The sequence below is a fragment of the Lasiosphaeria miniovina genome (assembly GCF_030549165.1).
Source record: "Lasiosphaeria miniovina strain SMH2392-1A chromosome Unknown B0T26scaffold_1, whole genome shotgun sequence".
NCBI lineage: Eukaryota > Fungi > Ascomycota > Sordariomycetes > Sordariales > Lasiosphaeriaceae > Lasiosphaeria > Lasiosphaeria miniovina.
Window position 1 is genome coordinate 1,053,594 of NW_026848220.1, and position 12,748 is coordinate 1,066,341.

Sequence of the window (12,748 nt, forward strand, 5' to 3'; positions counted from 1 at the left end):
TTGGAAATCGTATCTGTTGCTTTCCGGAGTATGCAGGGTTCGCAGAAGTGATATTTCCTTGGTCCTTTTAGCTGGATTTCTGCTTGGTGACAGGTGGGGCAACAACTTCGTGGTGTGCATGTAGGAGTCGGCGATGCATTGTGGAATAGTTGATAGAGGCGAGGATGGCATGAACCAGTGACTATTGAGGGTAGGTCTAGCATGACTCTGCAAGGAATAATGGGAATAGAACCACCTCCATTGCCGAGTTTTGCCAGTAATTTCCTGTTCTTGTTGTTCACGAATTCATTCTGATCCATAATCAAAGTAATGCCGGCTTCCCTCATAGAGCTGATGTTGACCAGGTTGCAGGGTATATCGGGCGTGTAGTATGCTTGGCCGAAATGAAGGTTCTTTAGTGTGCCGTCGGGTTGTATCACGGTGATCTAAACAATTCCACTATAGTATGACGATTTGCACTCGCCAGTCACACCACTGTAGTGCCACGGTCTCACTAGAGGATGAAGCTCTGAGAGTCATTTGATATTGTTGAAGGAGGTGCGCGAAGCTGCTGTATCGAAGAGGACTGAATCCTTTGTTATTCTTCCTACCTTGAGAGCCTGTTGGACTTCGTCGCTGAACATCAGTAGCGACGGGGGCTCCAGGAAAAATCCTCTTCAATATGATCTGCGTTACCGACGTAATTCAGGCCGTTATAGACAAACAGTAGACTCGACGGCTCTGTATCTGCAGGAGGCTGTGTCAAGTTGTTTCCTCCCTGTCGAAAGGTAGCCGCAGTAGTAGTTTTCTTCTTGAGGGCTTCTTCTCTTCTCCTCCAGCTGGTTGGGGCCGATTCTGGATTACACCAGAAGCAGGTTATTCCATTCAGAGGGATGTGGTTACCGCATTCGTGGTGTTTGTAGCCTTTTCCGATCTCCTTGTTGCAGGTTGAGCAGGTCTCTTTCTCTCCGGGCTTGTTGCTCTTTCCTTTCTTGTTAGAGATCTTATCATCATTAGGCTTCTTCGGGACATACGCCAGGTTGAGATGCTTCTCAATCTGGGCTTTTACAAAGAGGATTTGCATGAAGTCTCCCCATTTGAGCTCTCCCTTGTCGATTCGGTATTCCCAAAGTTGTATGTTGTCGCTGTATGCCTCACGAAGTCCGTTGAGAAGGTAGTACAGTGCCTGCGTGTCGTCTATGGTGATGCATCCCTTCTCGATCTCTTCACGAAGGTAGTTGGCTCGGTTGATGAAGTCTGCGAGGGATGCAAAGGAAGATCGCTTGAGGGTAGAGGATTCGCTAAGCATCGAGCGGCAGGACTCTTTGCCTAGACCCTCGATGTGCTCGAATAAGAGGTGTAAGTTCCGTCTTCTACCAGACTCTCCAAAAGAAGACAAACGCGAACCGCAGGATGAAAGATCGTCAGTAGGGCATATAATCTAGGTAGAGCTTACCTGCGGTAACCTGCTTCAAGGTAGGTAACAAGAAATAGTTGAAAATCACGAAAGGAAGAAGCCCACCCTCCTTAGTCGTCGATTCTAACTCTATGGACGAACAAGACAACGAGTACGACACCTATAATACCAGCTCTACAAGTTGCGAGAGTGGAGAGGAGGATAGTTTGGACAACGGCGGCACCATGGTTATAACGCCGCGTGGTTCCGTTCTTACCGGCGTGGCTATTACGTCCGCCATTGATGAGGCCGATTGTATCTGCCTGCGACGCTTTGAAAGACATTACCGAGCGTGCTTATAAGATATTGGTCGGGTGTAGGTCGGGTGTATGTCGGGTGTATAATTGGCATGGTGGAAAGAAACCAGCGCCGGTCGGCTCTACCGGATCCCGCTGGTGAATCAACACCCCTTTCCCCCCAGAGGAATCCGTATCCTCTCCTAAACATGCTACGTGGCGTGTAGTAAGACTCAAGTCCACCACGTGGATGAACACTCGTCATGAGGTCTACGACAGGCTAGAGAAAGGTTACCGAGGACATTTATACCAACGGGATGCCATCGGCGTCCTCTTCGCTGGTTGGCCTAGGCGGCCGGATAGCTCTGAGTACCTGGGTATACAAGCGGCCGCCACCATACTACCGTGTGAAAGAGGGCGTAAGGTAGGATCCTGAACATCCTCAGGCACAACCCGGAAGGCAAAATCCCAAGACGTCCCGGAAAGAGTCGCCCGCAGGCATTGGCAGGGCTCGAGTCGGGTGCTCGAACTAGTAGAGACAGCGTCGTATCCATTACCGCGGTCTGGGGCTGTGTGATGGAATGTCGTATTGCTTATTACCCCTCATCCCAGACAACGAAATGACCAGGAGAATAATTAATTGTTGACGCCACAACTCGGATAAGCCTTTTGCTCCGGGTCCCGCGCTGGTTATTAATTTGTACACTGTCCCTGGTTCTAGATGTAAGACGCTGGATGTCGCGGTGCCGTATTGGACCGATTTCCAAGCCTACAAAAGGTGCGTTGCGTCTACCATCTCCATGGCAATTATAATACCAAAAGCCAAGCCTATCTCATTACCTCTCGACACCATCACCGAGAGCAAGCAGAAAAGAACGCAACAATGAAGCCTTCCTTCTTTTTCGTCTCGCTCCTGGCAACATCAGCCCTCGCCGCCCCGGCACCCAGCCCCGACCCTGGCCCTGCTCTGGAGGCGAGGTCGTACAGCTGCAACCCGCTTCACGGCAACCCTTGTCCTGCAGCTTGCGCAGCGGGATCGCAGTCGATCAACTGCAGTGCTTCTTGGGTATTTCTGACTCACGTTCCTCCACTCCTTTTCTGTACTCCTCGATATCCTGTCCAGTGAAGCTAATCAATATCAAAAACAAGTGCGAGGAAACCAGCGCTCCCAACAAAGGGGTGTGCGTGTGCAGCTGTCACTACTAGGGTGTGTTGTATGCGACTATCGCGGGGGACGTGGGTGCCTAGACTAGATGCCCTAGACTGTACGGAATCCGCACAGCAGCAGTATAGTAACAAGTATCAATGAAACCGCCTTGCTGCGGTCAGTTTTGAAAGGCGGTATATTTGCTCATTGAGCTCAGCTGCATGAACTCTCTACGTGCGGCACAGAGGCTTTGTGGGATCATCGACCCAGCCGCAGTAAGAGATCCAAACCTGGATGGCACCCAATGCCGTCGCAGCCATTCCAAAGGCGATGGCAATGCTGACCGAGACAACGGTGCACCAGTAGGTAAAGCGGGGGTTTCTTCTCGCCTCGGACCAGCGCTCGACTGCCGTCACGGGCGTCGGGTCGTCAGCTTCCTTCCAGAGATCGTATAGGCGGTCGCCCCAGTAGGGGTACTTTTCATACAGGCTCCTCACATCAGCTGAGTCCAAGGCGTCTCGGTAGTTGTTGTGGTGCTCCGCTTGGAGGCGTGATGGCTCAAGGAAGGAGGGGTCTAGTTGGTGGCGCGCAACTTCCCGTTCGAGGATGGACCGTGACTGGCTGTCTCCCGCTCTAGGAAAGAGCAGGTCGTACGTCATGAGGGTTTCTCGGAGCAGTCCCGGGGGAAGGCAGCCGCTGTTTCATTACGTCAATTGTCAATTGTTGGCTGCTCTGGTGTGCGAGAGATCAGTACCTACAGTGAGAGTGCCTCGGCCGTAGATTGCTCTAGATCGGGGTTGTTGTTGCCAAGAGTCTGGAGCGAGTGTCGAAGAAAAGCGGGATGGCGGAAGAGGTAGAGCGACTTCCAGCCGTCGCCCTTAAGCAAGATAAGGTGATCGGTAAGCTGGTTCGTCCACCTTAAATCGACAGTGGCGAACGACGCCAGATAGCTCATCGACAGCTTATGCACTCGGACGCTTCTGGAGTCCAGGACAGCATCTGTCGAGCGCGGGTAGACGCGTTCTATGTATTTCGCCAGCGTCTTCGACTCCTTCCAGATCGGGCGAAAGATGTCGCCCCCCACGGTGCCAAGCGACAGGCAGGCCGTCCCATACATCAACCGGACCGCTAGAGGAAGTGGAAGCGGCTCGCTCCTGCCCTCTTTGAGATTGGCTCTGGCCTCGCTGGGGCGTGATTTCAGGCACTCGATTGCCTCCATCAGATCTTCGCGTGCCGTGAGTGTGCCCCTGCGTGCAAATTCCACCTCTCTTTCGCAATAGCTCAAGTATCCCTCCAGGCTTTCGTCTCGCTTCCTTTTCCCTTCCGCGTCGCCTAGCCTGCCCCATATCGTGTCGGCGATGCCTGTCATCTTCTCGCGCTCATTTTTCTGCCATGCAGAGTCGTTTATTTTGCGAATGCCGTCGATAACGTTAGACGTTCTCGACAATTCTCCCGATGCCATTGCTATCTTCCAGCCGCTCAGGTTATCTCCTCCGGCCCCCAATTCCATGGACTTCGTCATGTGACTTGCGCGACTGAGTTGGATTTTCTCGCGCAAGGCTCGAATCGGGGAAGCGCGGGGGTTACCGCGTCTTCGACACCCTTCCCACAACCTCCGAAACTCGATTTGCCTGAGGGTAATGGATCAGGCGATTGCAAACTCGTGATCGCAATGGCGGAAACGTCCACATTAACCATCACCAGGCCCCCTCCAAGCATTATCAAGGTCGGTTTTCATCTTCTTTCGCTCTCGGCACCGCTGCATGAAAACTCGGCTAACCTAGTCTTGTTGCATCCTCTATCCAGCAAGCCCCAGCCCTCCGTGCAAGAGATCAAGCCATTCTCGATGGCGTGCCAAAAACGAAAGAGCTGAGAGACTGGATTTTGAAGTTCCGCGCCCTCAAAACGCCCACATCTCTATCCTCCCGACGCACTGCCCCTTCGATAAGACCGAGACTCGAAGAGGCCAAAAATGACAGCGGGCAATTATCCGAACCAAACAAGCCCAATCCACCAACGGTCTCCTCAACATCGACACTAAACGACACGGCAGTCAAGAATGGGATAGACTTATCGAAGGCCCACAATAGTCAAGATTCGGGGGTCTACGTCAATGACGACACGAGAGCGTCCAGCAACAGTACAGGGACGACGAGGGCCTCAACACGCGCGTCGTCCAGCAGTGTTGTGAACAGTCCGTACCAGAGACTGCTCGTGCACTGGACCATTTGCTCGAGGTTGCCGAAGCTCAGCCACCCCCAAACTCGAGTAAGGCCAAGGGCAAGGAAGTTGACCGCGGGATACGATCCGCTAGAGATGTGGACAGCAAAATTCCCGTTTCGGTTCCGATGACCAGGCTACAGAAGCTTGCAACACTGAACTTTGTGAGCCAGAAAGAGCTAGCAGCACGGCCTATTCCCGTGGGCAACGCCGAGATTAGCAAGTTACGTGCCTTATCGGCATTTCTGAGCCCCATCAAAGACCAAATCACTCTATTAGGCAAGGAGCTTCCTAGATGCAGACACCACTTGGTAGAACTTGGACCACAGCACGAATCCTCAGGACCTTCCAAAGTCTACATCTGCATCGAGGGCCTGACCAACCCAGCCGACATTAAATTATTCCATAAGGTGATGTCCCAGACGCGTTACAGATATCTCTACGAACCATGGGGGCTCTGTTATGAGGCCCTGAAGATTTCTCGCCGAGCCGCTGATCACCATGTCCTCCAACTCCAAGGGAACGGGGACACGTACTGCGGAGCAGTTCTTGAAACCTCCACAGGTTCTGGGATATTTTCAACAATTGGGGGGCTCATTGAAGTCGACGGTAATATATACGCCATGACGACATCTCATCATCCTGACAAATATGAGCCAACGATAGAGGAAAATTTAAAGAGCCTTTTGGAAAGCCAAGCAGATACTCTTGCGGAGTCTGACTTTCCGGACGATTTGGAACCTGCGTTTGTGTTGACTTTTGATCAAGAGGATTACTCGGCTTTGTCAGAAACCTCAACTGGAACAAGGAAAGATTACTTCTAGACCGACGCCTGGAAGAGATTGTCGCGTACAGGGAACGGAGCTTCCCGGGCCACCGATATTTGACGATTATTGAAGGGGACGACTGGAAGTTGATACCCATGGACCACCGCCGACAATTGCCGAACATATTCCTTCCCTACCCCGGGGGAAAAAGGTATATAATCAATGTGTGTGAGTCGCCGTCCGGATGCACTGTTGCCGTCGTTTCCGGAGTCACGGGTCCACAGTTCGGGACCATGTCCTTGGGTCCATCGTTCCTCGTTGGAGATGGCCTCGTGCAAGAGATCTGGACTACGTACATGAGCAACAGCAGCCCTGGTAATTTCTGCCCTCCTTTGGTACCTAGTGCTGTTGCGCAACTCAGCTAACGGCCATCCATCTCACAGGTCTCCGTTCAGGCGATTCAGGATCCTGGGTTCTGGACCTGGAGGACCCGAATGACCCAAAAGTTGTTGGCCAAGTTATAGCTTGCTCTCAAGGGAGGGCACACGTCAGCTTGCTGACTAGAGACTTCGCAAATATCAGTGCAGCTCTTCCGAAGCCTGGTCGAGTCGGGCTGCCTTCTCCACTGGTGGCTCTTCTCGCCCATTCAAATTATCTCAAACGCTCGAACTTCTCGAGGGAGCAGTATCCCATCGCAGAGGCCCTGTCGGTCGACTTTCTATCAAGATTTCCTAGCGATCCCTTTGCTACAGCTCTGAGCGACATTGTGAAGGAATTTTCCGGTGCTACAAGAGTTCAAGACCTCCGTTCATTTTCGGAGCTTCTGTCGGAATGCGGGAGGTCAATTTTTGACGACCCCAGTCCACCCCTGCTCGAGTTGTCCAGCCAGTTTATACGTCTCCGGGACCTCTACCGTCGCTATAAAAACAGCCCGGCATTTAGCCACAGCAAGTCAGGTCCTTCGAACCCGGAAGATGGTACCAAAAGGGATCCGAACGATCCTAGCTCTGCCGGCATGGGCAACCCCTCGTCAAACAGCGCAATAATTCACATGCCACATATGCCTGAGACAATGGAGGCGACACAAGGTATAACCCATTACTTACATCGTAGTGTAAGTCCTTTGCTGTATCTGGTCGCGCTGATGATCGTTTTCCTTTGCCGAGTTAGGCCGAAACCACAATTCGATCTTGAAGAAATTACCCTTCAAGGTGGATCGAAGGCCCAACGGGAAACCGTTCTGGCACCATGTTGTACTTGCGGTGTACATCATCATCTCCACCGTTCTTGGCGGTGTTCTTGCTGTGTATGCGTGGGCGTCCATCTATGCTGACCCCGGTGGACCAATTACCATCTCCACTGGCGCGGTTGCAGGCGCCATCTCCGGTGCACCTATGTCGCTCGAGGTCTTATTTAACTACGTCTTCTGCCAATACAAGTTTGTATTGCAAGACCCACAACGGTTGTTAGGCCGTCTTACCAGGACTCTGCTCTACATAGCCGTTGGAATACCGCTGTTTGTTCTGGTTGTCTTCGGACGACCAATACTTTTTGCTCACTATCTCGAAGGCCAGGCAGACATTAGCAGTAAGCACAAGCAAACCACGAGCTGCTTGTCATCTTGAAGCTGACGTTTCTTCCACATTTTTAGATACAAAGCCATCCGCAGCATCCTCTGTGGCCGCTGTCCCGCTCTTTGTCTCTTCATATTGTATAATATCCATCCGGGGTCGGGGGCGATGGCCGCGATGGATATTCCCCGTAGGAGCTAGTGAATTTTCCATCGTGTTGCTTTTCTTCCTACTAATCATTAGATTTGACCTTGTTGCAGCGGTGACGTATGTCGCTATATGTCACAGATTCGGTATGTCTTTTCTCAATCGTCGCTTCAACATAGCCAACTTCAGTGCGTAACCTTCACTAATCTTTGCGAAGATCAAGATGTGCTTGGATACGTCCCAGCAGTTGTGACGACCATCATCTACGACTCTGTTGCCGTCTTCTGGCCAATTTCTGTGCTTTTCTTTACAAGCCCGATGATCACTCTCCTACTTCTCAGACCTTTGAATATGGTCCGCTCCGGACCATCGAACCCCCAGCTTTCTGCTGATGACACGAATGAGGTACGAATTTTATCTTGGATGCGCGGCCCATTGGAAAAGGAAAAAACCCAGGGCCAAGCCACGCCCTCCATTCAGGGAGCTCCATTACTTCGGCCTCTGTCGCTGGGGCCTTCATCTTTTGGAAGTTCATCAATCGGCCCTCCCACCAGTCAGACGCCATCAATGTGGAGTCGAGGCAGTTATGCTTATTCACTATCACCGATCAGCATGCCGTCGACGGGGAGCAGTTCCGGCTATCACTATAGAGGCACTCCCGAGGCACACGATGTGCATTTCGAGACAATGCATTTTTTACCAGGTTCAACATACCAGTAACCCTTCTTCTTAGGGCATTATCTTCCGTATTCTCGGGAACAACTGATACCGGAATTAAACGTTCAAGAGTTGCCAGTATCCCATCCCACGAGAATGGCACCAGTCGTAGAGCTAGACGAGAGCGGCGCTATAGTCGCATAGGACAGCAGGCTGCCAGTTGAGTCGTCTTTCAAACGATTGTGACGCTCAGATGGCTGTTATTCACCGTATAATAGGTTTGACAATGGCTTCAATAGAGATCTCGGGGGAAAGAAATATAATGATTCGTCATAATTAAACGTACGAATCTGGTGATCAGAGAGTTAATTGGCCTCGCTTCAGTCGTCTTCTAATTGCGCGGCCCTTGGCAAGCTCTACTCTCCCGCCGGGTTTTGAGATGTTAGTGGGTGACTTCTGCAGGGATATAAGCCAGAAATATGGGGCGTTGGAAGTCGCTTTTCCTGTAGGTTCTCACCAGAAAGTAACATGATGGCTTAATTCTATCGTATTAGGTCTCAAACCCCGGCGGAAGTGCAAGGCTGCCTTTCCCTCTCCCTCCTGGTTCGTGGCTTTCTTGCACTAATGTTCTTACACGGCCTAAGAATTTGAGAATGGATTCGATAATGGAGACAGCCAACGGCAGTTAGGCCGTCTCGTGTTCTAGTTCCACGCTACCTGCGCAAGTCTAACTCTAGCATTTAGTTTCACATCTTAGAGCCGCCCACCAGCTGCCAAAGTCAGTAGTCAACCCCGGGCCGCCAGCCGGTAGCTCTATGCTAGAGGTATGGTGACGGAGGATCGCCATCGTAGCTGTGGAATTCTTTAACGGCCTAATCCAAACTCACAAAAGTCGCAGGCTGGGAGTTGCCAAGGTGCTATTTTCGAGATGGAGCGAGCTGGCGAGTCCACGGGCAAAAACGTTGGTAAGGATTAAATACTTAGCATGATTCAAAGCTAATCATGCAAAGCACTGCAGACGATAACTACGGATCTTTTCTACGCACCGACGTGGCCTCCGCAGGCCCCGAATTGTGCTGAGCCCCGTCGTGGCCCTTCCCGTTAAACATTGCTATCCTGTTGTGGACTGCCAAGCCGAATTTGAATCCAACCGGAGTCTAACAACTGTCCGCTGCTGCGAGACAGGGGTTAGTCGACAGTCCGGCCGGCAACCAGCCCACCACAACTAGTGCTAGCAAAATGAACTGTTGGAACTCCCCCTCTGGGAACTGTTGGAACAACCCCTCTGGGGAATGAGGGTGCCAATCGGCTGCTTTTGTCAACGAAGCCCCGCTAATTAAGATGCATATCGCTTCCTGCTGCCTGTGGCATGACATGAAATAATTTCTCCGTCTCCCACTATTGTCTGGAAAAGGGGGGCCTACTTTGATAAAGCACTGACCTCCCGTCGAACTCCGAATCCCGCGATATTATCTCACCCGAGCCTTCAATTCCGTGCCTCCAATCCGTGCACATATTCAATGACTTCGCTCGCTCCTCTCTTCTCAGTGCCTCTCCTCTCAGTGCCTCTCCTCTCAGTGTTTGTGAGTTTTGCTCTCTTGAACATTTCCAGCCCCGAAACGCTTCTGACACCAGACACCTCAGCACGCAAAGCGTCTCACACCACACGCAGCATAACCCAGCTCCCCTCGCCAACATGGACCTTTTCTTCGGCCGCGGTATCAAGTTCACTCCGTCAAAGGACGTGCCCTCCCTCGCGGGCAAGGTCATTCTGGTGACGGGCGCCAACAACGGCCTCGGCAAGCAGTCGGTGCTAGACCTAGCACGGTACGGCAAGCCGGCCTTCATCTGGCTGGCCGCGCGCAGCCCCGAGCGCGCCGCCCAGGCCCTAGCCGACATCAACGCGCAGCTCGACCTCGAGCCCAACGCCGAGGACAGCGACCGGACCGTCATCAAGACGGTCGAGCTAGACCTTGCGCTACTCGCCTCCGTCCGGGCCGCCGCTCAGCGCGTCACCGCCGAGACCCCCGGGCCGCGCCTCGACATTCTCATGCTCAACGCAGGCATCATGTCCACGCCGCCCGGCCTCACCGCCGACGGCTACGAGATCCAGTTCGGCACCAACCACCTCGGCCACGCGCTGCTGGCCAAGCTCCTCCTCCCGATGCTCCTCCAAACCGCGGCCGCGCACCCCGACGTGCGCGTCGTCGTGCTCTCCTCGGTCGGCCACACGCAGGCGCCCAAGGCCGGCGGCGCGCCCGGCGAGGCCGGCATCATGTTCAGCGGGCTCAAGACGGAGCAGGCAGCGCTCGGCGCGCTGCCGCGCTACGGCCAGAGCAAGCTGGCCAACCTGCTGTTTGCGCGCGAGCTGGCGCGCCGCTACCCGGCGCAGCTGCGCGTCGCCGCCGTCGACCCCGGGCTCGCGAGCACCGGCCTCGCCAACAACCTCGAGTCGCGCGCGCTGCGCACCGTCGTCAACTCCCTGCGCTTCCTCTACCCGTCCCCCGCCGACGCCGTGCGCGGGCCCCTGTGGGCGGCGACCGCGCAGCCGCCGGATTTTATTGAGAGCGGTGCGTACTACAAGCCCCTCGGTCGGAGAGGGTCGGACTCGCCGTATGCGAACGACGAGCTCGCTGCGAAGCTGTGGGAGTGGACCGAAAACGAGCTGCAGGCGTATACCCTCTGATATGTGTTTTGTGTTTTGTGTCTTCTGACATCGGAGTTTTTGGAGTGGCGTGCGGCCTCGTCGCCACTCGACTTAGAGCTAGCACGCATGGGATGTTACGACACGACATGGCGCTGGCGTGTAAGGCGTGGCGGGTGCCGACAATGGGATCCACCGCACAGTATAGATTGAATTGGTCTTTTATCCTTGATAATTACTGCTAAAACCTTGAAGAACGTGCTCCGTCCCGAGTGCGTCTGCTTCGTCTCTTCCTTCTTTTGTTTAATAATAGTGGAATTACCAGCACAGCAGAGACCTTGCCACCGTGCGCGGCCTGCTAGCCGGAGGATACTTCTCCTGTTTCTTTGCGAATTTGTCCTTCAGTTCGGTTTGACACGCACAATCTGGATGCTCAATCGTCAGAGAAAGGCGACACCGCCACAAGAACTGGTTCCCACACCAACATACCCATTCCGCCACTCAGTCAACTACCTGCAGGGGCCAATGGCGTGCAGCGGGCAGTCGGACGAGTGCAGCGGCACGCCGGGCAAGCTCCACGCCGGACCGAACGCCGTGCCCACCGTGCAGTAGTAGTTGCCGACGGTGCACGTGCCGTCGCCTTCGTTCTGCCGCGGAGCAAGCGGCGCGCCGAGGGCACTGGCGGCGAGAGTCAGGAGGGCGGCGGCGAATCCGAGCTTCATGGTGCCGGCCAGTGGACGGGATTGAAAGAGAGACGGTATTGGCTTTGAGAACGAGTTGGGCGACGAGAAAGACGGGATTGATATGAGAGGCGTGGTTAGAATCGGGCCTGGGGAGGGCAGACGTCAGATTCAAATACACCTCACCCAGCGACCAACAACCAGAACCCAACGTCACTCTCTGCAAGGGGCAGCTTCGTCGACCGGGAATTGAATCCTTTAGACCAAACGGCCCGCAGATCGCTTCTCAAAATTGATCAGGCAGACACGAGGCTAAGGTAGCCCTGATCAGCATAAATCCGCCCGGGGTCGTTTATCCGGCCTGCCCGGTTGCGACATGCGCCGCCCGATTCTATCGGAGCAGTACTGCGCCTCACGTATTGCGGCACCCAAAATATTAATTGTTATGCGTGACGCGACGGAGGCTGGCCAAAGCTCGTATTTGCAGGCTGTTGGTTAGCTTCGACTCAGAGGAACACGTGTGGGGCTCGGATGGACGACCAAAACTGGGAAGAGGATGAAGCCAAGGAGGAGCGTGGCATTGTTGCCGGAGTCCGCTACCAAGAAAATGATCCATGGGTGTTGAATACCACTTTCCGGGTGCGGCACGACTTTCTGTGGGCAGGAAGGAAATGACTCGATTGCTTGCAAGTCTAGCTATCTGGGCCACGGCGGAATATACATGTGGAAATGATGGCCTGGACTGGTGGATCCCAGATCCACTTATGCCTGGGCTCGGGCGCATCAGGCCGGAACCCGGCCTGACCCCTCGATCCCAGCCACACTTTCTGCCTCTCCACTGCTGAGGGACATGTTCAAACACAATTTTGGATGACGAGTTGGGGGCAGGATTGGTGAAGGGACGGGGCGCAGTAAAGCTTGCCTTCAAATTGCCTCGTGTAATTCATAGTACGAGTCAATGCATCGCGGCAACGCTGGCGGCTTCGGTTACATTTCCTCATTCTCATGTTGACTTTGGGGGACCGGAAAGGATTGGAAAGCCACCTGGCTCTTCTCCCTTTCTGTGGGTGTAATGGACAGCTTGGAAGAAGTATTAGCAAGTTGTCATTCTGAGTCTTGAAACTCTCAAAAACAACCCTTATTACCACATGAATGGTATAGAACTTATTCGGAACAGAAATATTCCTGTAGCTGGGAAGGGGCCCTCGCCACCGCCAACTCCTCTTCATACCCCATCCCCAGGT

General features: G+C 53.6%; 7 protein-coding genes across 7 annotated transcripts; 5 read left to right on the top strand and 2 right to left on the bottom strand.

Annotated features, from left to right (window-relative positions):
• Positions 1-622: 622 nt before the first annotated feature.
• B0T26DRAFT_745284 (uncharacterized protein) lies at positions 623-1,288 on the bottom strand (the record flags this gene model as incomplete). Its single annotated transcript, XM_060444546.1, has 1 exon — positions 623-1,288. The coding sequence occupies one exon, from the start codon at positions 1,286-1,288 to the stop codon at positions 623-625; it is 666 nt and encodes a 221-aa protein (XP_060302093.1).
• A 996-nt stretch (positions 1,289-2,284) lies between these two features.
• On the top strand, positions 2,285-2,963 carry B0T26DRAFT_7498 (uncharacterized protein). The gene is made up of 3 exons (XM_060445150.1): positions 2,285-2,449; positions 2,541-2,737; positions 2,821-2,963. The coding sequence occupies exons 1-3, from the start codon at positions 2,407-2,409 to the stop codon at positions 2,875-2,877; spliced, it is 297 nt and encodes a 98-aa protein (XP_060302094.1). The 5' UTR covers positions 2,285-2,406; the 3' UTR covers positions 2,878-2,963.
• An 85-nt stretch (positions 2,964-3,048) lies between these two features.
• On the bottom strand, positions 3,049-4,280 carry B0T26DRAFT_745285 (uncharacterized protein; the record flags this gene model as incomplete). The annotated part of the gene is made up of 2 exons (XM_060444547.1): positions 3,049-3,514; positions 3,577-4,280. The coding sequence occupies 2 exons, from the start codon at positions 4,278-4,280 to the stop codon at positions 3,049-3,051; spliced, it is 1,170 nt and encodes a 389-aa protein (XP_060302095.1).
• Positions 4,281-4,405: 125 nt separating this feature from the next.
• Positions 4,406-5,565, top strand: B0T26DRAFT_7514 (uncharacterized protein). Its single transcript, XM_060445371.1, has 2 exons — positions 4,406-4,544; positions 4,625-5,565. The coding sequence occupies exons 1-2, from the start codon at positions 4,491-4,493 to the stop codon at positions 5,168-5,170; spliced, it is 600 nt and encodes a 199-aa protein (XP_060302096.1). The 5' UTR covers positions 4,406-4,490; the 3' UTR covers positions 5,171-5,565.
• Positions 4,893-6,212, top strand: B0T26DRAFT_7529 (uncharacterized protein). Its single transcript, XM_060445595.1, has one exon. It carries the CDS (start codon positions 5,167-5,169, stop codon positions 5,860-5,862), a length of 696 nt encoding a protein of 231 aa, XP_060302097.1. The 5' UTR covers positions 4,893-5,166; the 3' UTR covers positions 5,863-6,212.
• Positions 5,566-7,523, top strand: B0T26DRAFT_7519 (uncharacterized protein). The gene is made up of 3 exons (XM_060445449.1): positions 5,566-6,180; positions 6,249-7,392; positions 7,457-7,523. The coding sequence occupies exons 1-2, from the start codon at positions 5,961-5,963 to the stop codon at positions 7,136-7,138; spliced, it is 1,110 nt and encodes a 369-aa protein (XP_060302098.1). The 5' UTR covers positions 5,566-5,960; the 3' UTR covers positions 7,139-7,392; positions 7,457-7,523.
• A 2,353-nt stretch (positions 7,524-9,876) lies between these two features.
• On the top strand, positions 9,877-10,866 carry B0T26DRAFT_632691 (uncharacterized protein; the record flags this gene model as incomplete). The annotated part of the gene is made up of 1 exon (XM_060436470.1): positions 9,877-10,866. One exon carries the CDS (start codon positions 9,877-9,879, stop codon positions 10,864-10,866), a length of 990 nt encoding a protein of 329 aa, XP_060302099.1.
• Between the last annotated feature and the right edge of the window lie 1,882 nt (positions 10,867-12,748).